General features: G+C 34.8%; 1 protein-coding gene across 1 annotated transcript; it reads right to left on the reverse strand.

The window, feature by feature from the left end:
* Window positions 1-4473: 4473 nt before the first annotated feature.
* Window positions 4474-27302, reverse strand: LOC147391069 (respiratory burst oxidase homolog protein A-like). The gene is made up of 14 exons (XM_086458080.1): window positions 26193-27302; window positions 25942-26101; window positions 25805-25853; window positions 23565-23678; window positions 21922-22344; window positions 7063-7446; window positions 6869-6964; window positions 6652-6767; window positions 6340-6507; window positions 6100-6259; window positions 5661-5861; window positions 5441-5569; window positions 4815-4893; window positions 4474-4715 (listed from the first exon to the last, which is right to left on the reverse strand). Exons 1-14 carry the CDS (start codon window positions 26845-26847, stop codon window positions 4606-4608), a joined length of 2844 nt encoding a protein of 947 aa, XP_086314206.1. The 5' UTR covers window positions 26848-27302; the 3' UTR covers window positions 4474-4605.

A 27302-nucleotide genomic window follows, 5' to 3' on the forward strand; every position in this document is an offset into this window, starting at 1 on the left:
ACTAAGAATAGATAGTAATTGAAAATAGGTAGTGTTTATTATACATGTCGTGTCAGTGGAATCACGACAAAGTTTGATAAGTATGATTTCAATTTCGAGGACGAAATTTTTATTAAGGGGGGGAGAATGTAACACCCCAAATTTTTAATTCGTATCTCGATGAAAAAATAAATAATGGAATTTTAAGAAAATCTTGAAAGTGGGATTTAGGGGTAAAATTTTAGGATATTTCTGATCATTTTTAATGGAATCTGACCTCACCATTAAATTTAAAATAATCGAAAAACATAGTTTAGCCTATAAGCACGCTCAAATGCGAGTCCGAATATAAAAATTACAAAATCTTCGATTGCCGGGTCGGACCAGGCTAAAACAGTGACTTTTTGTTAGAACAATAATTTTTAAAATTCGATTATACCATTGAGTTTATAACGAAAAATTATTCAACATGGACTATTTATTTGTCATTTTTGGAGACCAGAAAGTCGAATTATCGTCAAAAACGAAAACGAGGTCAAGTTTAGGGGTCACCTTAGGCCAAAAATATAAATTTTTGATGGAGACATAATTTGTAGAAATTGACTGCACCATTAGATCCAGAACGAAAAATTAGGTGAAATAGAGTATTCATTTGTCAATTTTGGAGTTTGGACAGTCAAATTATCGTCGATCGAAACAATGGGCGAAATACCGATTTCGTCCCAAATTTTATATAAATAAAAAAAAAATTTATTTTTTAAAACTCATCTTCCCCAACGCGTCCATACGGCCGAGACATATAAAAACAAAAAAAATTTTCTCTTTGATCTTCCATCTCAGATCTCTCACAAACGGTTCGCCGTCGACGATCGACGCAGAAGGGAGAAATGTCCGCAGCTACGTTATCTACAAAACCCACCTAATCTTTCTTCGTTTCACTTTCTATTTCACCCGATATCGTCAAAAATCAGTCGTGTTTGGATATAGAAATTTCGAAACTTTGACATCGGATTTCGTTCGTTTCTGGGTCAAACCGTCTTCCGACGCAGAAGGGAAAAACGTCTGCAGCCTCATTCTCTACATAACCCACCCAAATTCCTTCCGTTTTCTCGTCTTTTTCACCCTGTATAGTCAAAAATCAGCCGTATTTTTATACGGAGATTTCGTAACTTCGACCTCGATTTTCATCGGTTTCGGGGTCAAACTGTCTTTCGCCGTAGAAGGGAGAAGAGACGAGCACATCGAGATCTTCAAATATAGAATTTTTATATTTAGGCTAAATTCTAAAACCTTAAGATCGAGAGAAACGCATCCTCTCGAAATTGAAAATTTTGTTCATCGAAAATTCACGAACCTCTTATCTTATCAAGAGTCTTTGGCTCTAACAAGAGCTTGATTTTTTATGGGCTGAAGCAAGTAACCTCATACATAGACTTGGAAATGAAAAATCAAAATACAAGGACTCACTCAACTTTTAATGTTTGTCAATGACGATCTTGAGTTCTTCAAATCCTTGAACTCACAAGTACATCTCAATAGTTGGATTTTCTAATCAAACTTTTGAGTTTTGTTTCTTGTAATCACTCATTCCATCTTTTTTTCCTTTACTCCTTGCTCCATGAATGTACCAATATATATGAAATGTGAGATTTGATGGTTAGAATGAGATCAAATGGATAGTCTAAGAACGTTAAAGGAATTCACCTAAATTAGACTTTCATGAGAGTAGATAAAGCTCTCTAAGTGTAGAGAGAGGAGAGTTAAACGTCTCTAGAATTTTATCCAACCCATAAATGAACTCAAGAGATGAGTTTTAATAAAGGCATTGAGAAAACAAAAATTACCTATCAATGGCACCGGGATAATTCCCAGAGGTGACGGTAACTCCAATGATCATATTTTTGAATTTTCAGACTATTAGAATGACTCACCCGACAACCCTAGTGAAATATGAAGCTTGCTGCCAGGGCTCCTGGTCATTTTACTCGATGAGATCGAGTAAATTTTCAAAATGCCATTTTGGGTCATTTTGAGCTCTATCTTGTTCCAGAAGTTCCGTTGAACAAACCGTTCGGGGATTTTGTAAATCTTACTAAATATAAGGTTCTCAAACTTTCACCAAGGGGTGGGGTATGGATTAAGTGGGTAAAATTATTAAAATACCCTTTTAACCATTTTGAGTCAAATTGAACTCTCAGAAAGTTTGATAATTAAAAATTTTGGGGATTTAGTAGATCTCGTATATATAAGATCTGCAAACACTCACCAAGGGTGGGTTATGATCTAAGGGTGGTAAAATTATCAAAATACCCTTTATGAGCATTTAAGGCTCTAAAATGCTCTGATGAATGAATGGGTCGAGGTATAAGATTTTCTTACCAATATGAGTTGACCTAACAATCAATTAGATGTTGGGGAACAGTCTAGGTGGTCTAATTATCTTTTAGGTTTTAATGCAAACACATTATAAGTGTTTTGTTGATGTGCTTGAGGTTGAGCGGCTTTATCGAGGGCTTCACATGTCTTCAATTGTAAATCAGTCCAACACACAACTTGAGTCTCGAGATTGACAAAATGTGGAACTAACATCAACTTCTTGGATCTCGGTGTGTTGAACCTCTCAAAAGTAACAGGCTTGATCACATATGCTTTGAACTTGCTCGGCAAAATGAATTTTCAAATATCGTTCACGACTAGCAACTTCTTCAACAACCTTGTCATTTAAATGACCATGACTGCTGTGGATATCTATAATATTAACTTGGTCTTTGTCTTTATCCCTTTCAGCGAGCTCAATAATATCAAAAGTATCCTTCTTTTGTGAAAGTATGCAAAATTAATGATCCCCACTGGTAGGAATATCTTTAGAAGCATGTGACAATGTGTCCACAATGTTGTCCAATATGTTGCTTATAGTTTTTTGGCCTTTGGTAAGTTTCTCAATAAAACAACGGCAAGCCTTTCAATACATATTGCATCGTTTGTATTGTTTCATTCAAAACATTCTCCACCTTAATTAAAAAAAATAAATTCCCAATGGTAGACTATCTAAGGTCACTAGAGATTGAAGGTCCAACCAAGTCAAGGTTGTAAATTTGCCTTCAAACAGCAGAATGATGATAATTGGTTGATCTTGTGATGATGGTTGGCACAAATTGATCCAATGATCGTTGCTTTTATACCAATAGTTACTTACCTACTTAGATCAAATCGCAAAACTTAAGAAAAAGAGAAAAAGATTAAGAAAATTGATCTCTTTTGAACGAAATCAGACCTCCTAGACCGACAAATTCAAGATGGTGAATCTCTTGTTTCTCTCTAAAGATAAATAAATTTGGAAGACTATTCTCTATCTTTTTCCCAGTAGTCAATTAAATAAAAACACTCTCCCATAACTTCTTAACTAATCAAATAATTGTATCACTCAATCCTCGACTTTACTTGACTCAAGCACTAAACACAATTTAACCCACACCTCTTATCAATAGTAATTGAATTAACTCCTAATTAGTTACATCATATTTTGAGGTTGGAGAAAATGATTTTAGGGTAAAAAATTGCTTTCAACAGATCGGGAGAAAGAGTGAAGATGAACGGTCAAAAAGGTTTTATTTATATTATATACTAACATATTTTTGGTTCGGATTTCCACCAATCAGATTGGGGTTAATCCACAGCCGATATGAAAATTTATCAGATCCATGTATTTCAATCCAAATCCAATCCGGGCATCCAAAATCTCAATCTAAATCCTTTCTTTTTTTTATCAAATCAGATATCGAATAAAATTCAATCCATTGCAAGCCCTAGATTTGATTACCAAGAGTACATGTATTGCCCCACCCATTGACAGTTTTAGATTAACTAAAGTTAATCCAAGATTTCACCGAATCCCAAATGACCCATCACAAAACTTAACAAAGGTAGTTTTGTAATTTGGGAAGGCCATCATTAAACATTGGTTCATGTAATTCGATCATTCAAAAGATCCTATGAAATCCTAAGATTGACTTTTCTCTGAAAAAAAAAAAAAAAAAAAAATTATTAAATTATAATATTTCAATTGCAAAATTATTTTATTTCTTTCTACCTCCAAGTAAACCAAGAGTTCTAATTAGCTAACCACATTATCATTAAAAATTGAGGCAAAAATACACTAAAAGGATTCATATCAAAGGAAAAAAGGTTTAATAAAAACCATCCACCAACTCCTAACACCTTTCCTTTCTTAGCCTTCTTTCTCTCTAACCACTCACAAATGTTGACTAACATTCATGCTCACATCATTTTCAATTAGATCAACCTCTCCACTGCAGCTGTAGACTCCCAAAGATCAGGCGCCACGTGGCAATCTGAAGGCCCAATTCTCCTCATCTGATTCAAAGCCACCTCAACAACCAAAGTCGTTTTCTTGGTTGTGTTTGGTAGTTTATGAATCGATTTACATTACTCCTATAATTTTTTTATTTTTTATTTTTAACTATTAACTGTACATTTTTTTTTTTTTTTTATTCCTTTATATTTACTGTCATTTTGCAAGAGGGGAAGTTGTTGGCTAAGGCAATTGAGATGTAGACATGTAGTGAAAGAGGGGTGAAGGATAACCAAATGCGCACCCCAGACACCTTAGAAATGCTCCTTGTGAAATTCAAACTTGGTGGAACCTTTTTGATTGAATTCTTGGCAGAGCTTGCTCAGTTCTTGAGCCAAGACAGGTGCCCCACAGTAGAAAACTCCTGCTCCAAGGATCAAAAATCACCAAAAATAATTAGAATTTTTTTATATTAGAAATAAGAAATTTCACATTTTTCTACAATTAATGAAATCTGACTCACCGATCTTCGCAGTTGGGTGCTTCGTACATGTTCTAGAGAAGACCTTCTTCCAATTAGGCCTTGCAAAATGCGTTCGTACCTGCATTAACGATCACATGTCTTTACATTATATCGTTGTTTGAGCAAAATACCAAGATCTAGGGATGTATGTGATGAATAATCAAGAAACACAAGATTTATATGCGTTTCGGTTAAGCCTATACTCGTGGATGAGAGATGGGAGTTTCACTTCAATTTGAGAATGCATGATTACAGCCCTGACTTATAAAACAATAGGTTTACCAATCCGAAACCAACTCTCTTAAAACCCATAATTCCATATTTTCCTCTACATCAAATATCACTATTAGAGTTTCGTTGATTAGGAGCTCAGCACCCAAACCTGGGACCCCAAGTTGGGAATTTGATGCATAGTATCTGCCAGGACCTTAATTCAAGACATTTAACACAACATGTTTAATTTTCTCCATGTTATTCATCATTTTAATATTATTCTGAAAGGACTTTATGATATATTGGTTCTTCTGTGAGGTGTTAATTCATTCTGATTGAACATGAACAAAATGTGGATCCATCTAATGAAAGAGCGTTCAAGCATCTAAAGAGACATTAAAGAACATACTTACTCTGGTTCCTGAAACAATGTCGACACCATTCTTGGCATGGTTGAGGGCTTGAACCATGGTGATGAGGGCCGAACGGGCATCCCCTTCTTCATACACACTTGTCAAGTAGTTATGCATCTCAATCACACCCTAAGGAAAAGAATTGAAAATAATGAATTAGGAACCACTCTTACAAGAAAAATAAATAAATAATATTATCGTCATTCTGTGCTAGTTTTACCCTTTGATCAAGCTCAGCAACTTCATTCATGACTCCCTTGAACCAATCGAAGGAGCCTTGTTCCCGAGTGACCCAATAGAAATAGGCATTTGTTGTCTTCATAGATTTCCTTCTTTTCGGTGAGACCTTGTTAAGAGAGGTGAAGGAATCTATGCTTACAGTGCTCTGATCTGTTGTCCTACTGAAATCCAGGTTTGAATCCTAAGAAAAAGAAGAAAAGAAATTGGATCAATAAAATTCGCCATCATATCTCCTCATTAAAGTTGAAAAGATTAATTTAAAGCTAATATATTTCTCTTCTAACATCTTCCTATATAAATCACATGTATTATTCGAAAGAAAAAATGTATAGGAGCCGAAATTATAGTCATCATTAACTAACAAGCCAAACATAAATAAATAGAAACAAAATACAATGAAAAGTGCAAGATTTACTTACTGCGTGCTCCTCCATTTTAATGATATTGTTGAGCAAATCTTTCAGAATACTAATGAAAGGTGTTGCTCCGATTCCAAGCCCAACAAGTAGCAGGACATCGTAATTCTGATAGTCTTGTGCAGGAGCTCCATAAGGACCATCTATTAAGAGCTTTGGTAAACTGCAATCCAAAAGGGAATTAATGTAAGAATTAATATGATCACCAAATTGAAGTAGCAAAGAAATGAATATGTAGCAAACCTTTTCTTGGTTGTTTCGTCAGCTCTAAGAAGCCCACTTGTCCCAGCTACAGGAGTCTCACAAGCTTCTGCAAAGACCCTCTTGAGCTCTCGTGTCCAGTCACCCAATTGCCGAATGTGGATACTAAGGTAATCATCACCAGGAGCCGCTGTTATGGAAAATGGATGCCTGGGGTATCAACATTTTGTTATTCATCCTCACAACAACATTGTAGAACATTGTGTTTTTATAGAAAATAATTGAGTTACATGAGAACTGGCTTAAATATCACAATGAGAAACAAACCAAAGCAAGAGGATTACGGTAGTTTACCACTCAAATGGTGAAACAGCGGGGCACTGAACAAACATATATTGTCCACTTTTATACTTGAAGTTGGGAGGCTTGGACATTTGCAGAGTGAGAACATTACCCGGATAGATAGCAACCTGAAATTTGAATAAATCAAACAAGTCATCAAAAATATTCAAACAGAAGACGTAAACACATATGGAAAGAGCCCCTTTGATGATTGTGTTTCTTCTATTACCTTTAAGAGCCGGACAGGGTAAAACCCAGACCTGAAAAATCTAACAATCCTCTCAAATGCGTAGAGAAGAACGGGGACAGAAAGATACATCCACGTCTGACACAATTCATAAATAACATAACACATCAGTTGAACATCTTAAATCTTATGTTTAATTTAGCAATGTCAGAAGAAAAAGGCTAGTTATAAATTACCGTCTTGAGGTACCAATCGTGTACGAGGTAGAGGTACATGCCATGGATTACAAGCAAGATGTAAACAACGATGAAGAGGTGGTGAGAATACCAGAAGGCATTGAAGCCAGTGAGCCTATCAAATGGCTTGGGAAGCTTAACCAGGCTTCGTCTAAACCATCTGGTTGCAAGTGTGAAAGCCACTAACATGCACACAACCATAAGAATTCCGGTAATACCCTCTGGCCCATGGATTAGTTTTCCATACGATGGCTTGTGTTCTCCAAAGTCATCACGCAGATTCTTGTAGTCATCTTCTGAGGAATTGATTAAGCGCGGGAAATCACAGGCAAGGTGATTTCCAGCATGAAGGATGACACCAATAACAATGGCGGCTGCAATTGTCTGTCAAGAAACCAAGAGATCCAGATAAAATAATTAGTGTAGATTTTTGATAAATAGCTGGACAAATGAGTAGGCCGAACACTCATTGGGTTCACCAATTATCCCATTTAACAGATCAGAATTTTTTTTTTTTTTTAAGTCCTTATATGAGGCAAATTAACTGGTTGCACATACATGATCTTATCTCTTCCCGAAGTTTAATTTTGATGGTAGAGCATGTACGGCAGCTAACCATGTTAACTTGATTAACACTTACTCCCCTCTTCACTTGAGAATAAAGGACCAGAATAATAAATGAATACCCTATATCAAAGATGATACGTATCACAAGGACTGTCAATGGATCAGGTCTGAGTCGGTGATCTGATTCAATAAATTAGGCCTGAATCAACAATTGGGTCCACTGGATTGGGCCTAGACCTCAGAATCAGGATCCAGCAGCTTTTGAATCTGGATCAGCCCTGGTTGAATCCATTAATGATCTTATCATATGTATGTACTAGAGTTTGTTCGTGCCGTATCCTCTTTGGGGTAAAGGGGTAAAATAGGAAAAATAATAAAGTTTGAGGCGTATTATTAAAATTCATTGAGGTTAATGGGGTAAAAGAGAAAAATAAAAAATAAAGTTGGAGAGGTATTATTAAGAAAAGGGGAGGAGGAGAGGAAAGACAATAAAGTTGAAGGAGGTGAAGAGGATGAGAGGAAAGACAATATTTTGTTTACTTGATTGGCTTCCCTCGGAAAGTCCTTATTTGGGATAATCTAGTGAAAAGAGGTTTGTTGGGCATAATATCTGTCATCTTTGCCATTCTAGTGGTGAGTTGGGCAATCATATCTTCATTCATTGTGCATTCACTTCAGAAATTTGGTGTTATTTTCTTTCCCTTTTTTGGATTGCACGGGTGTTTCCTTGGTCTGTGGAGTATCTCGTTGTTGGGTGGAATTAGAACATTTTTTCTGACAGAAAGAGGTATATCTAGGCCAACTCCCTTAGTCATTGCTTGGGGAATTTGGAAGGAAATAAATGAGGGGATTTTCCAGGTAAGAAGCAGACGTGTTGAGATGTTTTCTTGGAGATTTTGGGGCTTACATTCTTTTGGAGTAAGAGAAAGAAAGACTTCAATGGGGTGTTTTGATGATTTTATCTTTAATTGGGATGTTGTGTGTTCTTAATTGCATCCCAGTCTGTTCTTTGTGAATTCTTTTTATTTTATTGCTTTTTCATTTTCTTCCTTTTTAGCTTGTATCTTCGGAGGACTACTCATCCTCCTCTCTTTTTATTTATTGATATTTCACACTTATAAAAAATAAAACAGACAATAGTTGGATGGGACGATTGTCTCCCATAACTGTAGCAATGGAGGGACCCACAATCTTATTTTCTTATATAGACAATAAAGTTGAAGGGGTGAATACGAAGGGCACCATTGTAGCTGTAGCTGAGGAGTCATTTATCCCCTACCGTTGTGTTTTATCATATAGATATGTCAAAATTCATATAAGAATAATGCTGAGGTGACCTCAGGCCAGAACCTCATATCGCACTTCTTGACGTGAAAGTGTATGGGAACCATATATGCTTTTCATTGAGATACGAGTGAAAAAGCATCTATGGTTCCTATCCACTTTCACATCAAGAAGTACGATATGAGGTTCCAGCTTGAGGTCACTCCAGCACGACTCTCCATATAAATAATGTGTGTGCGCATGTGTATCATAAACGCAAAACAATATCAACAAACATGAATAAATAAAAGTGTTTCCTACATGTTAATTGACTTCAATATTTACATGGGTGTTTTTTTTTTTTTTTTTTCCTACATCAAATTTAACGAATTCATCAATAAGATAGGCTAAATGTTAAGTTCCCCTGATCATAACTGATAAGCCTATGGATCTTATTGGATCTGGCATCGATCCAACCCATTGAAACATCAACAGATCCAGTTTATACACCCATAATTGGATAGGTCTTGATCTACTTTGGACCCAAACAAAAACCAATTCATTGACATCCCAAAATTGCAAGTCAAAATATGGGGTTTGGTAAAGTGCTCAACACAAACAAAGCATGAGTGGTTTCCAGAGCAGCCAAATTTTAAAAACAAGGCATGATGCAGACCCAATTATTTTAAGAACACAAACAATAAAATGATTGGAACCCCTCTTGAAAACGACCAGAGGGGTCTCTTTTTCTTCCTATTGTTTTCAGCATTTTTGTGAGCTCTACAATTTGGGTTCAGAGGTACCAATGCTAAACTTCCGGAAAAAATAAAAACAAAAAATGGGCCTCCCATTGAATGACAAAAATACCAGCCCGAAGGTGACATTTACGAGCTTGCATAACATGACCATAAATTCAGGGGCACTATTATCAATTGAAAGAAGACCAACATGACAATAGTAAACCAACCTTACAATTACTCATAAGAAATTGCTACATTCGCACATTTCAAATCTTATTAAAATATGAGTTCAAACTGAGAGATCTTGGAGTAAGAAAGGTATGTGGTATTGCACCTAACTCTTATTTAAGCTGGTCAAAAATAAATTTAAGCTTAATTCCAAAATGATAAGTTGGCTTTACTATAATTTTGTTGAAAATTTTCTTCCACAAGAGTTTTTTGTTAGACCCATGTAACATGTGGCCCATTGACCTTGGTCAATTGACCTCCACGATTTTAGTTTCCAAATCGCACAAGGATTCTATATAATAATAGAACATCAATATTAATAGAATCCCAATATAATTAGAACTCTATATTCTTTAAGGTTTAGTAGGAGACCTTGATGGATAGGAAACCTACTAAAAGAATAATTCTAGGCCCTCAACTTTCATCTATAAAAGGGAATTGGCTAACTCATATTGAGTACGTTGAACACATAAAGATTTGTGGAGAAACAGCAAAATAAGAAAAGTGATATCAATCAATCACTAACCCAACCGATCCACATAGAAAGAAGGGAGAAGGTGAGTCTAGCAATTAAAGGGATCAAATTCGATTGGGGTTTCAAAAAGCTATGAGGAACGTGGATTGAAATACACACCTCCAAACACATTGAATCAAAGATTAAATTGCGATGGCACAAGGTAAGTAACCATACCCTGTTTTTTATTTAACATGAATATGTATGTTTGAGATATGGGTTACTTAGTTTCTATTTGGACAATGAAGGTCATGTTGAATATTTGAATGTTTAGATTTTTACAACATGTGATATCAGAGCATGATTTTTAAATCTCTATATCTTGCCTACTATTCGTGAATAAAAGATTTCCATAAAATTCTTGTGTCAATTTCTTGATTTCATCATATAACCATGATTGTTGAATTTTCATGTATGTGTGTGATTTCAATTTTTGTATTTTGTATTTCTGATTTTATAAAGGTTCAATTGATACATGAAATTTCTATTTTCACGTATATTCAAATTGTTTTTGGAATTCCCAATTTTTGTGTAAAAGATCGATATAATCGGTAATTTTTTGGGGGTTTCTGATTTCATATATATTCAATCGGTAATTCGATTTTCTAAATATACATATATATTCAAATCAGATTTCTAATTTATAAATATACATTCAATTTCAGAATTTTCGATTTACCAATGTAGATTAAATTTCAGATTTTTCGATTTTTACATGTATGATTAAATTCTAGATTTCCAATACACGAGTATATACAATTTCATATTTTGGTCCACGTGTATATATATTAAATTTGGATTTCTGATTTGTACATTCAAATTTAGATTTTGGTTCATCATGAATATTCAATTTCAGAATTTTCAGTATTCATTCAATTTCGATTTTGGAATTTTGTTTTGCATACATATACATGAGTTATCAATTCGTTTTGGGTTTTGATATATATTGCCAATTATGATTTTGGAAATTTTCGATGCCACTTGAATATTTAATTCAACTTTAGTTCATGAATTTTTGTTTCCACATGTATATACATTTCCAGATGTTGGACTCTTGAATTTCGGATTTATTATAAGCATGTGATTCTAAATTTTGCTATCGGCATCATTTTGTTTTGATTTTGGATTTTTTGTTGATCAAAACTTTATGTAAATATTATTAAATAATTTAGAGAAACATAAATTTTATTAATTTTGTAGCCACCAAAGTAGTCTTAATTAGTAAAATTTATGAAATATCTAATTGTATTAAATTTAATCATCGGGGTGACATTAAGGAACAATAATCTTTACAGTTGCAGACTCAATTAACTAAATGAGATTAGCCCAAAGGAGAATTTCATTTAACTAATTGAACTCTAGGTAAGGTAATATAATCTATATAATTTAACAGAACTAAAATTGGATACCCAAAGGTAACAAAACTGGCTAAATCAATTATATAGATTATGTTAGTCTTATAGGGTGAATAAAATTAGTCTTTACCCTTAGATGAGTGAACAATGAATATACCTAGTTTAACCTAAAGGATAAATTTAAGTGATATTAATGAGTTTATCATTTATTTAATACAATTCAAAGCACTAGCTAGAGCATTGTTCTTATAAAATTTCAATTCCCAGTTCATTCCATTCTCATGCGTCCACCATCCCAATCCTTGTTGGATCAAAGTTTTCAAAATGGTATGAGCACATCCAATTCACTCTAACCTAACACTTATTTCTACAAAACCTACAGAATTAACTGAGAACAGTACGGTAGAACAAGAAAGCTTGGATCTCGCTTGGGAAAGATTGAATAGACTTAGTAATATTTATGAGGATGACTATCACTAACAACATCAAGACCTTCCTACCTCCTACTGACAACGCGCAGGAGTACCTGAAGAACATAGAAGAAAAGTTTAAATCTGCTGATAAGTCACTTGCGGACACACTAATGGCTCAATTGACAACTATGAAGTACAATAGGGCACGAGGAATACAAGACCACATCCTCAACATGACAGACAAGGTTGCAAAGTTAATAGCATTAGGAATACGTGTGGATGATTCCTTCCTGGTTCAGTTCATCCTCAACTCTTTCCCAGCTCAGTTCAGACTTTTCAAGATCCACTACAACACTAATAAAGATAAGTGGAGTGTGAACGAATTGACTAACATGTGTATTCAAGAGGAGACGAGATTGAGACAGGAAGTGAAACAATCTGCTTTTATGATGACTCAAAGAACGAGGAAGAAAGGAAGAATATCAAGGAAATGAAAGAAAAATTCATCAAGAAAAGGTAAAATGCATGGGAATGCAAATCAGACTAAAGGGAAAAACAGCAATAGTGTCAAGTGCTACTTCTATGGCAAGACAGGACACATAAAGAAGGACTACGTTAAAAGTAGAAGTTGGTTTGAAAAGAAATGTATGTTGTAGGAAACTGAATTTATTGAGAATTCTTTGATACCCATTACAAATGCCCTAATAGGGTATTTATAGACCAACTATCCTATTACAAGAATATTCTAGAAAACTATACCAATTATCCTATTACAAGAATATTCTAGAAAACTATCCTATTGTAGAAGGTTACAAGAATGTTCTAGAAAGTCAAGAGTGATCAAGAATAATCAAGAAGAATATCCTATTTTCCTAAAATAAGCCTTGTAGATTTTTCAGCACTCCCCCTCAAACTAGTGAATATATGCTTTCCATTCCCAGCTTGCCAATGACCTTTTGAAATGTGGTTCCAAGTAATCCTTTCGTTAGAACGTCTGCAAGTTGCCCTTCTGTTGAAACGTATGGGGTGCAAATCAAACCATTGTCTAGTTTTTCCTTTATGAAATGTCGATCCACTTCCACATGTTTTGTACGATCATGTTGCACTGGATTATGAGCAATATTGATGGGTGACTTGTTATCACAATACAACCTCATTGGACTTCTCAGGTGATTTTAAGATCTTCCAGAATTATTTTGATCCACAGAAGTTCACAAATTCCTTGTGTCATTGCCCGAAACTCTGCCTCTACACTTGATCTTGCTATAACCAGTTGCTTTTTACTTCTCCATGTAACTAGATTTCCTCCTAGAAATGTACAATAACCGGATGTCGATCTTCTATCCACCACGGACCCTGCATAATCTGAGTCTGTGTATGCTTCCAAACGCAAGTTTGCTCCCTTTTTAAATAAAATTCCCTTATCTGGACTACCTTTTAAGTATTGGAGGATGCGGTATACGGCTTGCAGGTGTATACTCTTAGGATTGTGCATGAATTGGCTAACCACACTAACAGAATATGCTATGTCAGGCCTAGTATGAGAGAGGTAAATCAGTCTTCCAATCAAACGTTGATACATCCCTTTGTCTACAATCTCATCTTCTAGAACTTCACTTAGCCTATGATTTGCTTCTATCGATGTCTCCATGGGCCTGCAACCTATTTTTTCAGTTTCCTTGAGAAGATCTAGCACATACTTATGTTGTGAGACAAATATTCTTTCTATTGAACGAGCAACCTCTATGCCTAGGAAATACTTCAACTTGCCTAGGTCTTTTATTTCAAACTCTTCTGCAAGACGTTTCTTGAGTGCTCCTTCCTTCGCATCATTACCAATGACAATAATATCGTCCACATATACTAGTAGTGCAATTACTCCCCCAAAGGCCGAGTGTTTTACGAATAGAGTGTGATCACCTTGACTTTATTTGTAGCCCATTCCTAACATTGTCTTTGTAAACCTTCCAAACCATGCTCGTGGAGATTGTTTTAACCCATACAATGCTTTCTTTAACCTGCATACCTTCTTATCTCCTGAATTGTCATCAAATCCTGGAGGCCTCACCATATAAATCTCTTCCTCTAGGTCTCCGTGAAGAATGGCGTTTTTCACGTCGAATTGGTGTAAACTCCAATCTAAGTTGGCTGCCAATGACAACAAAATCCTTACTGTGTTCATCTTAGCCACCGGTGCAAATGTTTCTTCATAGTCCACTCTATAGGTCTGTGTATAACCTTTTGCAACTAACCTGACCTTGTATTGTTCAAGTGATCCATCAGCTTTATACTTCAGAGAAAACACCCATTTGCATCCAACAGGTTTCTTTCCTTTGAGCAGCTCCACCAACTCCCAGGTTTTGTTCTTTGTGAGTGCATCCATTTCCACTTTCATAGCATGTCTCCATTCTTCTTTGTTTAGGGCCTCGGAGAGTGTTTGTAGTATGGTTGTGAAGTTTAGATGGGTGAGAAAGCTTTTGTGTGATGGTGACACTTTTTCGAATAACACAAAATGAGACAATGGATATTTTGTACAATTTCGGGTACCTTTTCTAACTGCAATGGGTAAGTCAAGATCATTTTTTTCAAAAACTTCAGAAGACAAGTTGATGACAGGGATATCAATATTTACCTCATTTCCGAGAGTTGGTTCGGACGCTTGAGTTAGCTTCGGCTTAGCAGTGGAACCTCTCTTCCTTGAGTAAACTTGCAATGGTTTCGTGATAACTGATTCAATACAAGTATCTCCTGGGGTTATAGGTTCAAGCTGTTCAACTTCGGATTGTTTTGATGGCTCAACTTCTTGTTCAAATTGTTTTGGTGGTTCAGTTTCAGACAAGGGAAATGGTGGAGTGTTTTGGGTTGGTGGTTGGCTAGCTTGAGCAAGAAAGTCCATTAGAAAACCATGATCCCCTTGATCCTTATCTTCATTAGTAAGTGTCTCCCCCTGAAGAGAAGGTTGGAAAAACCTTTCACTTTCAACAAAAGTTACATCGGCAGACACAAAGATTTTACGAGATGGTGGATGATAACATTTATAACCCTTTTGAGTTGAGGAATACCCTATGAAGACACACCTAAGAGCTCAAGGATCAAGTTTACTACGACCATGAGAATGAATATGAACAAACGACATCCAAAAACTCGAGGTGACAATTGATTGTGAGATGCAAAATCAGGAAAAAATTTGGAAAAGACCTCCCAGGGACTTTTAAAATCAAGAACTCGAGATGGAGTACGGTTTATTAAGTGGGGTGATGTGAGAACTGCTTCACCCCATAAGTATTTGGGGACATTTCGTTGGAAGTGCACGAGTTGTTGACAAGAGATGGCCATTCTTCCTTTCTGCCACTCCATTCTGTTGGGGTGTATCTATGCAAGAGAATTCATGTATTATCCCCTCTTTTTGAAAATATGGAGATAATACTTGATTAAAATATTCTCTTGCATTGTCAGATCTTATTTTTTTTATTTTAACCCCAAACTGATTTTTGACCATGTCATGAAAGATAGAGAGAACCGTGCAAACATCAAATTTTTGTTTTAGCAAAAAACCCATGTGACACGAGTACAGTCGTCAATAAACGTGACAAACCATTTAGCCCTTGAAATATTTGAAATTCGTGACGGTCTCCAAATGTCACTATGGATTAATTGAAAAGGAAATGAGGATTTTTTATTACTCGAAGGAAAAGAAACTCGTTTGTGGTTGGCAAACTCACAAATGTCACAATGAAATTCACGAATATCAACATTCTTAAATAAGGAAGGAAACATGACACTCAAAGTCCTAAAGGAAGGATGTCCAAACTGAAGGTGATAAAGCCAAATCTGATCTTTTATTGGAGATCTTGTATCTCACAAGAAAGATGGATTGTCAATCCTACAACTCTTATTTTTATTCTGCACATCAAGGTAATAAAGGCCACTGCTTTCCTTAGCATGCCCAATCGTCATCCCCATAGCTCGGTCCTGAAAAATACAAGAGGTGGATGAAAAGGTCAAGCTACAATTCAAATCATTTGTGAGATTTTGGACAGAGACTAGATTTATTGTAAGTTTTGGAACGTGCAAAACATTTTTCAGAATTAATGAAGGACTTATGTGAATATCTCCTTTACCTGCTACAGTAGCAAATGACCCATCGGCTAATGTAATTTTTCTATTACTAGAACATGGACTATATGTGGAGAATATAAAGGAGTAATGAATCATGTGGTCAGTTGCTCCTGAATCAATGATCTAAAAGTCGAAATAGTTACTATCCGAGACACTAAAGGCATGAGAAGAAGAAACCATACCTGAATGTGCAAATGAACACATACCCGATGGTTTCTCCAAGGAGTTGAGAAGTGATCTTAGCCGTTCAATGTCTTCTTTGTTGATCTCCTTGCTATTAGAATTCTCTTGAACACCCGAGCCATCACTGCCGGTTTGTGTCAGATTAGCATGTCTCTTTTGTTGCCAATTCTGTTGCCAGTTTCTTGATCCTCCCTTATTTCTACCAGAAAAGTTTTGTGGTTTCCAACACTACTCCTTCAAGTGTCCTGTCTTCTTGCAATAGTTGCATATGAGATTGGCCTTGTTACCATTTCTTTGATCTTGCCGTTTGCCTTCTGAGTTTACAACAAGAGCCTTCTCTGAGGAAGTTAGCTCTCTAGGACTTGTTGTAGCTAATGCTGAGGCTTCCAGCGATGCGTGTGGAACAAGCATGACTCCCCTTTGGCTTTCCTCGGCACGAACAATCGCAATTGTCTCATTTAGAGATGGTAATTCTTCCTTTCCAAAATCTGCACTCTCACTTGATCAAACTCAGGATTGAAACCCGCCAAGAAGTCATATGTTCGATCATTCTCAATAAATTTTTTGAAAATAGCAGCATCTTCACTATCTTTCATCACAATACACCTATAATGATCCATCTCTTGCCACATGTTTTTCAACAGATTAGAATACTCTGTAATTGAACGATTACCTTGTTTTGTAGAAATAAGTTTGGTCTTAATATCATAAATCTGGGCTGAATCGTTTACTTTTGAGTATGTCTGTCGAACTGTATCCCATATGTCCTTAGTTGTGGTGAGGAACATACAGGTGTCACTGATTTCCAGTACCATTGCATTCCAAAGCCAAACCATGACCATGGAGTCCGCTTCATCTCAAGCAGCGAATACAGGATCATTTTTATCGGGTCCGGTACCAAGGAGATGACTGAGTTTTCCCTTGCCTTTGAGAAAAGTTCGAACCAGCTGTGACCAGTTTAGGTAATTTTTACCATTAAGTCTGTAAGCAGCTTGAATATTCTGCAACTCCCCTACGGCCTGATTGATCGTCACCATCTCAGACTAATTGGTGGCTCCTGACTCTTCTGACATCGTGAATTCAACAAAGATCGCAAGGGAAAAATAAAGGGAGGATAAAAACAGATGAACAACAAACAAGATGGCAAAAAAAGAAAAAAAATCGATTCCTAGGATATGAACCTAAGGCTCTGATACCATGTAAGAAACTGAATTTATTGAGAATTCTTTGATACCCATTACAAATGCCCTAATAGGGTATTTATAGACCAACTATCCTATTACAAGAATATTCTAGAAAACTATCCTATTGTAGAGGATTACAAGAATATTCTAGAAAACTATACCAACTATCCTATTAGAAGAATATTCTAGAAAACTATCCTATTGTAGAAGGTTACAAGAATGTTCTAGAAAGTCAAGAGTGATCAAGAATAATCAAAAAGAATATCCAATTTTCCTAAAATAAGCCTTGTAGATTTTTCAGCATTTCTTTCTTTTATATATTATGAATCAAATTTAACTAAAGTACCATTTAATACCTAGTGGATTGATTTTGGAGCCACAACTCACATTATGAATTATATGCAGGGATTCCTTTCAAGCAGGAAACCAATGCAAAGTGAAAGATCTACCTTCATGGGGAACCGTCTCGAAGTGAAAGTGCTAGCTGAAGGAACCTATCGCTTGATATTAAAGACTAGTCATCAGATGGATCTGGAAAAAACTTTTTACGGTCCTACCATATCTAGGAATTTGGTTTCTTTATCTAGATTAGATAATTTAGGTTATTCAATTTATTTTGAATCTGAACAATTAAAGTTATTTTTCCGTTCAGTTTTAGTTGAATCTAAGATTTTAATTGATGGTTTATATAAAGTAAATTTAAATTATGATTATGCCCAATCTTTAGTTTCCCTGCATTCAAATAATGATTTGAAACGTGGTTTGATTAATGAAAATTCCTCAATCTTGTAGCATAAACGTCTAAGGCACACCTCTAGAGCTAGGATAGAGAGATTAGTAAAGAACAAAAGTTTTAGACAATTTGGACTTCATGGATTTCTCAGTATGCATGGATTGCATTAAAGGAAAACAAACCAGACATACTAAGAAAGGAGTCACAATAAGTAAATAACTTCTTGAGATCATACATACTGATATTTGTACACCCTTTCCCACTGCATGTTTGAGTAGAGAAAGATATTTCATTACCTTCATAGGCGACTTCTCTAGGTATGGTTATCTCTATCTAATTCATGAAAAATCTCAGCCTATGGATATCCTTCAGATATTTATAACTGAGGTAAAAAGGCAGTTAAACAGAAAGGTTAAAATAATTAGGTCAGATAGAGGAGGTGAATACTATGGTAGATTTGATTAATCAGGTCAAAACCCTAACCCTTTTGCTAAACTCTTAGAAAGATTAGGTATTTGTGCACAGTACACAATGCCTAGAATGCCTCAGCAAAATGGATAGCTGAAAAGCGTAATCGCACACTTATAGACATAGTTAGGAGTATGTTGAGTCACTCAACAGTTCCAGAATTCTTGTAGGAAGAAGCATTAAAAATCGTAATGTACATCTTAAATACAATTCCTAGTAAAGCAGTTCCTAAAACTCCATTCAAGTTATGGACTGGTAGGAAACCCAATTTTAAGACACTTACATGTTTGGGACTGCCCAATGAAAGCAAGGATCTATAACTCACAAGAAAAGAAATTTGATCCCAAGACTATATCTGGATATTTCATTGGTTATCCAGAAAAGTCTTAAAGGATACAAGTTCTATTGTCCTAACCATAGTACGAGAATAGTTGAAACCAAAAATGCAAGATTCTTGGAAAATGATGAGATTAGTAGGAGTGTCAAGTCACGTAAAATAACTCTCGAAGAAATAAGAATTTTTAATCTTCATGAAATTGTTAGTTCTCAAAATGTTCAACTACTTGAGGAGAATGGGCAACAGTTAGAGCAAGTTGGTTCACCACTCCATCAAGACTCAACCATTGTAATTGAAGATTCACCACAGGTAGTTCTAAGAAGATCTCTCAGAGAAAGAAGACCTGCCATTTCAGATGATGACGTAAAAGATTATCACCAAAAGTTTATAGAGAACACATTATCAGGATGGGTTATTTGGGAAAATCTTTTATGTATATGCTTCATGAAATTGTTAGTTCTCAAAATGTTCAACTACTTGAGGAGAATGGGCAATAGTTAGAGCAAGTTGGTTCACCACTCCATCAAGACTCAACCATTGTAATTGAAGATTCACCACAGGTAGTTCTAAGAAGATCTCTCAGAGAAAGAAAACCTGCCATTTCAGATGATTACGTAAAAGATTATCACCAAAAGTTTATAGAGAACACATTATCAGGATGGGTTTTTTGGGAAAATCTTTTATGTATATGGAATAGATTATCTTGAATTGGTTATGTAATTGACATTAATATTAATATTAAATAAAAGTTTATTTTTATTTATTTCCTATTTTCAATTATATTATGCATATTTTGTTTGGATTTAGGTGATACATGAAATGTCTTGACAAGATAAATGACGGGAACATGATTAAGAGCTATATCAAAGAAGATATTGATGATATAGTACATAGAAGGAAGTATGACATAGATGACATACAATCGCCATAACTCACATTAATATTTAATCGAAATATAACATTAAGGAATCTAATTACATATTGGGAATATTAATGATTTTAAAAGGCCGTGATCACATATAAAATATTTTCAATTATAAAATCATAAAGTTGAGTCATTTTCAAAATGTTTTGAAACTCACTATTAGCACAATTGGTCTAATGGGCCAAGTGGGAGAATGTTAGACCCATGTAATGTTTGGCTCATTGACCTTGATCAATTGATTTTCACGATTTTATATAATAATAGAATATCAATATTAATATAATCCCAATATGATTAGAACTCTATACTCTTTAAGGTTTAGTTGGAGATCTTGATAAATAGGAAACCTACTAAGAGAATGATTCTAGGCCCTCAACCTTTGTCTATAAAAAAGGATTAGTTAACCAATATTGAGTACGTTGAACACATAAAGATTTGGGGAGAAATAACAAAATAAGATAAGTGATATCCATCAATCACTAACCCAGCCGATCCACATAGAAATAAGGGAAAAGGTGAGTCTAGCAATTAAAGGGATCAAATTCGATTAGGTTTCAAAAGGCTATGAGAAACATGGATTGAAATACACACCTCCAAACACATTGAATCAAAAATTAAATTGGGATGGCACAAGGTAAGTAACCATACCCTATTTTTTATTTAACATGAATATGTATAATTGAGATATGGGTTGATTAGTTTCTATTGGGACAATGAAGGTCATATTGAATATTTGAATGTTTAGATTTTTACAACATTTTTTTCTTCAATTTTAATATAAATATATTTTTGATCATCCCAAATAATCAACTTTTTCCACCTAAACCCAAATAGGTCCCACACTCCCACTCCTCTTGGTCAACGACATTTATTTACATTTATTTTTTTGTTTGTTTACTACTTGTCATTGTGCAATTCTCTCACATTGATGTCTGCTTCTAATAATAAGATGGTTAAGATCGTCTTGTTAGGCTGTTTTTAGGTCCCATCATGCCTATGGGCCCACAAAGATCGGACTGATTAGTGGTTTCCATTCCATGTTTTTCTCCCATTCCAGATATATAAAATTGGTTTTCTTTAATTATCTCTTTCAATAAAATGCCACCCTGTATTCCAAAATCCAGACCATTATAGTTGACTCCCTTGACTTTTGAAATTAATAAAGTCTAAACCTAAATTACACCAAACCCTTCATTTGGCTATTTAAATTTTGTCCCATAATTGCAATTATCAAGATTTTGGTTTATGTTGGCAGTCAAATACTTAGATTATTATGGTCAAAAGTTTTCCGAGACAAATTTAATATACAACCTTAACGAGGGAGGTAATAAATTAAAATTCCTAAAAACATTAAATTGAAGCTGAGAGGTTATATTAATGAAGTCTTTAAATTCGGTCTCTCTAAAATGACAAATTATTAGCGTCGCACTGTATTCCAGAATATTAGAGTTGACTCCCTTGACTTTTAAATTTGAAAATTTCTAACTCTAAACCAAAGATTATCTCCCAATAATATCATCTCGTTCAAGAAAATTATATACTACAAATGCCGCCCTGGATTCTAAAATATTAGAGTAGACACCTTGACTTTGACTATAATAAGTTATATCCCGAAATTCCACCAAACCCTCTATTTTATTATTTAAATTCTGTCTCATATTTACAGTTACCAAAATTTTGGGTTCTGTTTGACAGACAGATTACTTATGGTCAAAAATAAAAATATTCCAGAGAGACAATTCTAATATACTACTTTAATAAGCGAGGTAAATCAAAATTCATAAAATAAAAAAATAAAAAAATAAAGTAGAATTGCAGCTTAGAAGTTACCTTGTGAAAGTTAATATTGTCATCAAAGGGGACGAATCTTGCAAGCTTGGTGGACCTAAGCCAGGTAATGGTGTTCCTACAAACAGGCAGAAGGATAAGAGCCATGTTGAACTTTAGTGTCTCGGCTGCACCCTTGGCTGTGACCAGGCAATAACCCATAACCTTAAAAGCATACTTGTTCTTGTACTGAAAGAACTTCCAAAAGAAAAGGCCTGCCATTATCAAAACCCATAGAGCCAATACCCAAAGCCTCCTCCAATTCTCCTCCAAGTAGTAAATTACCTTTCTGCCCACTCTTCTAATGGGCCCTCTCTTCCTCAACCCTTGTAAGTTCTGGCTCAATGCCTGGCTTGTGTAACTTAAAGCCTGGCTGTAGTTCAGATACGTGTCCTTCTGTAGCAACAATGTCTCCAATTGCCACAGCTGCATCAACCAAAAATAAAGATCAAAATGAATCCAACGGTCGTACGTGATCATCTCATGCCAATAATTTCCATGATGACGCGTGCTTTCGTTTATGACTTATGTGTGCGCAGTACGCATTTCAGAAGGATTAGACGTTGTTCACATGGTTGCCAGCTCGTTTATGTCAGTAGGTCTATCCACGTGGCAGAAACGAAGATTTTCACAGATCATCATTGAAGTTTCAGAAGTCAGAAGAATCACTGTTTCTCTTGGAAATTCTAAGAGCCTATAATTTATTTTTAAGAAAGTATCTTAAAATAGGGTTTTCTTTCTAAATACTTTTCTAAGTTATTTTATTCTAAAGAAATAATGCTTTAAGATGGTCCCTCACATGGCGCACATCCTGACGTGAGGAATCATAGATTTTTATTTTTATTATTTAAGATGTGTGACGTACACTCTAGATGTCACTCCAGCACAAGCCTATTCTGAACCATGTACAAGTTAAATTACTAACTACTGTACCAAGATACGTCTGGATTTAACGAAAATTACAATTTTAACGACTTTCTTAATAAACAAGTAAACGAGGTAAACCAAATTTGTTAGAGAAACCCTTTCCTTCCTAACATTAGGAGGGGAAAAGAAAAAAAAAATCTTACCTTGAGAGCCTCAACACCCTTTTAAAATTAGAAAAGTCATATTTATCTTAAAAGAAATCTAAAAATCATGCACCCTACAAAAAATAATGTTATTAAATGTCTCAACTCTATTGGACTTAGGTGCTAATTAAACATATATCCTATCTTCAAAACAGTAAGACTCCTTAAGTCTGACTCTTTTTAAAACTTAATACTACTACTAGCCCCCCCCCCCCCCCCAATGTATTGTTATGTTATCCCCACACCTCATTAAAATCTAAATTAAGAAATTTTTAACTCACAACCACTATTTGAAGCTCTCCATCAAACTGACGGTTGATATGCTATGAAATAAAAGTGTTCTTTTAGGATCCAATCAACAACTGAGATGGAGTGATCAAGACCATCTCAGCCATTAATCCGATCCTCAGTGCCCAATAAGGCTTGATAGTACCATACCATTTTCCTTAAATAAAGTTGGTCTGTTCGTTGAGACGTGATGTAGGAACCATAGCATCCAGAGGAGACTGTTAAAGGGTTGAGCTAAACGTAAAAGGTGTTACTTTATGTATCTTACAAGCATAAATATAGATATACCTCAATGTATCCAAGCTGTTCAGGATCTAACTCCTCCATGATCAGAGCTGCATATTCCTCCGCCTGTTCTTTCAGTCTCGACAACTTATTTGCTGACGCACTCAACATTATAACCTACAAAGAAAAATACTTATTAAACGTTATGGTATGATTAGCACAAAGAGATGTACATCAATTTAAGAGAGATAATTTTCAACCATTGGATCTGAAATTTAAATTTGAAATTTTTATGTCTTTTATTAAGATTATTTTTTAAATCTGATCTTCATGGGAATAAGAAATTATTTGGACAACATGAAAATTAAAGTCAACATGGTAACAAAGTACCGGGCTGGGTTCAATTTGGATCAATTGAAAAAACTTGTAAAAATAATTCAAAAAATATAAAAAGACAAATGATAGAGTAACTCAAAATTCACTTGTTATCATGAATGTGCGTATTAAACAAGAGATCTTTTTTTCCTTGTGTATCCAAAATAAAAAGATCTACAGTTATGTGCACATACCACGTTAATTAGTGAATTTTGAGGGATTTGTTTTGAGTTAATTTATAATGACTCATATAAAAATTACGTTTTAGGATTTTTAACCAAGGAATTTGTTAAGGGCACGTGTTAAAGTGCAATAAATACACTGTAGAATTGGAATTTGAATGTATTTTAGTAAATTATTATTTTTTTTCAAAGTCATTTTTTATCCAATTTTCAGAGTGTATTTATTGCACTTTAACATGTGCCCTTCCGACACATGTTAACAATACCATTTAATCAAAGTCCATATTAAATCCCCGTAAGAGCACATTTGGATAGAAAGTATAAAGCAAATAGGAAGAAAGTGATTTTCAAGAAGAAAAAAGTTTTTTTTTTTTTTTTTCTAAAAATGTTAAGATTTTTACTTTTTAAAAATAATTCTCTAAAACAAATTATAATTTTTTTTTTTTTTAACTTTTTAACTTTCAAAAGTAAATAAGAAAGTTACTTTTCTTTTTTATTTTTATCCAAACGGATTCTAAAAGCATTTATCAAAACTTTAAAAAATTAAAAAAAAAAATTAAAAAAAAAGAGGAGGGGGGGCGGGGGGGTAGGGGGCCTTATCTTGTTCTTGAAATTTGAATGTCCGAAAAAAAATAAAATTTAATAAATGAAACATGCAAGCCAGATAACCAAGACCACGTCTAAGAGAATTAGTAGAGAACTCTCAGAGACCCACCATAGAGAACTCTTAAGAGACCTACAAAAAAATCTTTTTTAAAGATTAAAAACATCATCAAATTTTATGATTAATCGATAAATTATTGACTAATTCATCATTCCTCCACTTCTTCAACTAACCCATATTCGGAGAAATTTGTTACATAGGACCAACAAGTCTTAGTAAGTCTGGCAACGTGACTACGCTAGTCACGCTCGCCTAACTCATCAACAAAACATTGAAAATGACAATAATTTTTTTATTACCGAAATGACAATAATACCCTTAACCTACTCCACTGAAAACGACTCAGCCTTATTAAAGAAATGAGATTTATTCCTCAATTTGAAAAATCTCGGAATGCCATCTGTCAATAACGTAGAAGAAATAGAGGAGAATTTCGGTAATTCTCAGAATTTTTGTTAAATGAATCGTCACCACCACACCAGATTGTAGTTGGTGGTTTCGGTATTTAGTCAGGTTATGTTCACCGAAACCTCGCCAAACTATCATAATTTAATTCCAGAAATAATACTCTTTTGATTTAATATTTTTTTTTTTTTTTTAAATGAGTTGTTGTGGCCGGTGAAATAGTCAGCTAAGTAATATTTTTTTTATCTCGGAATCTTACACATTTACTTCAAACTTAATTTTAATTACTTACAGTAATCGATATTGATTCTATCATTAAGCTTTTAAAAAGAGAGCAGTGTTTTAGAAACCGGATTGCCAGGTGGTTCGACCGGTTTGTTTGTTATAAAAGTTGGTTCAATTATTTTAAATTTAAATTATAATTTAAGGTAAAACTCAGTTTTTCAAAAACTCGACCGGACCAGTGGAAAATTAGTTTTCTATTAAAATAAATCAAAGTAATAAAAGAAAAAAAAAAAAAATATATATATATATATATATATATATATATATATTTTCAATTTTTTAATAAATATATAAATGGGTTCAACCAAATTGACCACGGTCCAATGAATTTGATAAAAGGAAAACATTTGTTCGGTTTTTTAAAAAGTCTTTGTGATTAAGAAGAGATGCACCTCTTTAACTTCTGCTTCGGTGATTCTACCATCTTCATTCTTGTCCACCCTGCAATAAAAATGAAAAATAAATAAATAAAATAATTTTAATCAACTTAAAAATGAGTTTTAATTTGATATTTGAAGAACAAACATACATGTCGAAGAAGATTTGGAGTCGAGAATCAAAGCTTTGATCAGTAATTTGAGACCAAAACTCGTGAAGTTCATCTTTACTGATCTTGTCAACCTTCAATCGTCTCCTTCGACTCAGGGCATCGAACAATTCCAACGCAAATTCTTTCGAATCTCTCATTCCTTCAAAATAAAATAAAAAATTAATTAAAAAAAATTGATTTTTCTTAAAAGTCGTTTTTCGAGAGAGAGAAAAATAATAAATAAAAAAAACCTATGCATTGTGCGAAATCGGATCGATTGAGAAAACTGTCTTTCGAAAGCTTTTCGAAGTTTTTCTGAACTTCATTCCACGCATCTAAACCGTTCGTATTGCGATTGCTAATGAATTTGAGTCCTCGAAGCGCTTTCTGAGCACCAGATCGAGTCCGATTCAGCTGAGCTCGTTGTCTCCGTATAGAGCGAGCAGCTAATGCAGAATCGATTCCAGATCCGTTTTGAGGATTCGAAGAAGTAGAAGAAGAAAGCGCTTTTGTTGCGTGGCTATGACTCCATGAAAACCTCTTTAGTTCGGCTTTAAGCTCTTGTGAGAAATGTTTCGCTTTCGCGACTGCTTCAGCTTTCAATTCCTGAGAAAACTGACGAAGCCTATACGATGAGCTTCGTCTAACTGTTGGTGATCTCGAGGAAGAAGATAAAGGAGTCTCAGTTCCTCCACTTGTTTCAAGATCGACAATATCGACGGCTGTCGTCGCTGGTTCAACGCTTCGTAGAATGATCGTGTCGTCATCTTGGAAATCGAGTGTAACCTCAACGAATTCTTCTGATGGAGAACCTGAATCGATTCCTGGAGAAGATCCACCACTAATTGTCTTTCCTGCAACTGTATCTGACGCCCATCGACGCTCATGCTTCGAGAAATTCCTCATTTTAATGGAAAATCGATTAAAATTATAAATTTTAATATTAAATTTCTTATCTTTCTCTCTCGTGCTCTCTTGCAGCTATCGATGACAATAGTTCGATTTAACTAATAATTTAAAGAATTGGAGTCGTCGAAACGCGTTTGGAATCTCTTGGAAAAGACATTTACGCGGTGATCGAAGGAAAGTTAGAGAGAGAGAGAGAGAGAGAGAGGGAGACAGAGGATTCTCTATCCAAAATCTAAACCAGACAACAAAAATAACAAAAACAGAGATAGATAAGCTTGAAAAGGACAAAATCGGAAGAGAGAACTATTGGAAAGTCGCAAGAGGACCTCGGAAAACCGATATTTTTTATATTTGTGGAGGCCAATACGTACCGATACGATATATTTAGCAGAATCTCTAAGTCTGTAATTTGTCAGATTGTTGGTGACCACAATAGCAGCTTGAGATCTCTC

Source organism: Akebia trifoliata, chromosome 11 (genome assembly GCF_017979445.1).
Source record: "Akebia trifoliata isolate Shusen 1 chromosome 11, ASM1797944v1, whole genome shotgun sequence".
In the NCBI taxonomy this organism is placed as follows: Eukaryota; Viridiplantae; Streptophyta; class Magnoliopsida; order Ranunculales; family Lardizabalaceae; genus Akebia; species Akebia trifoliata.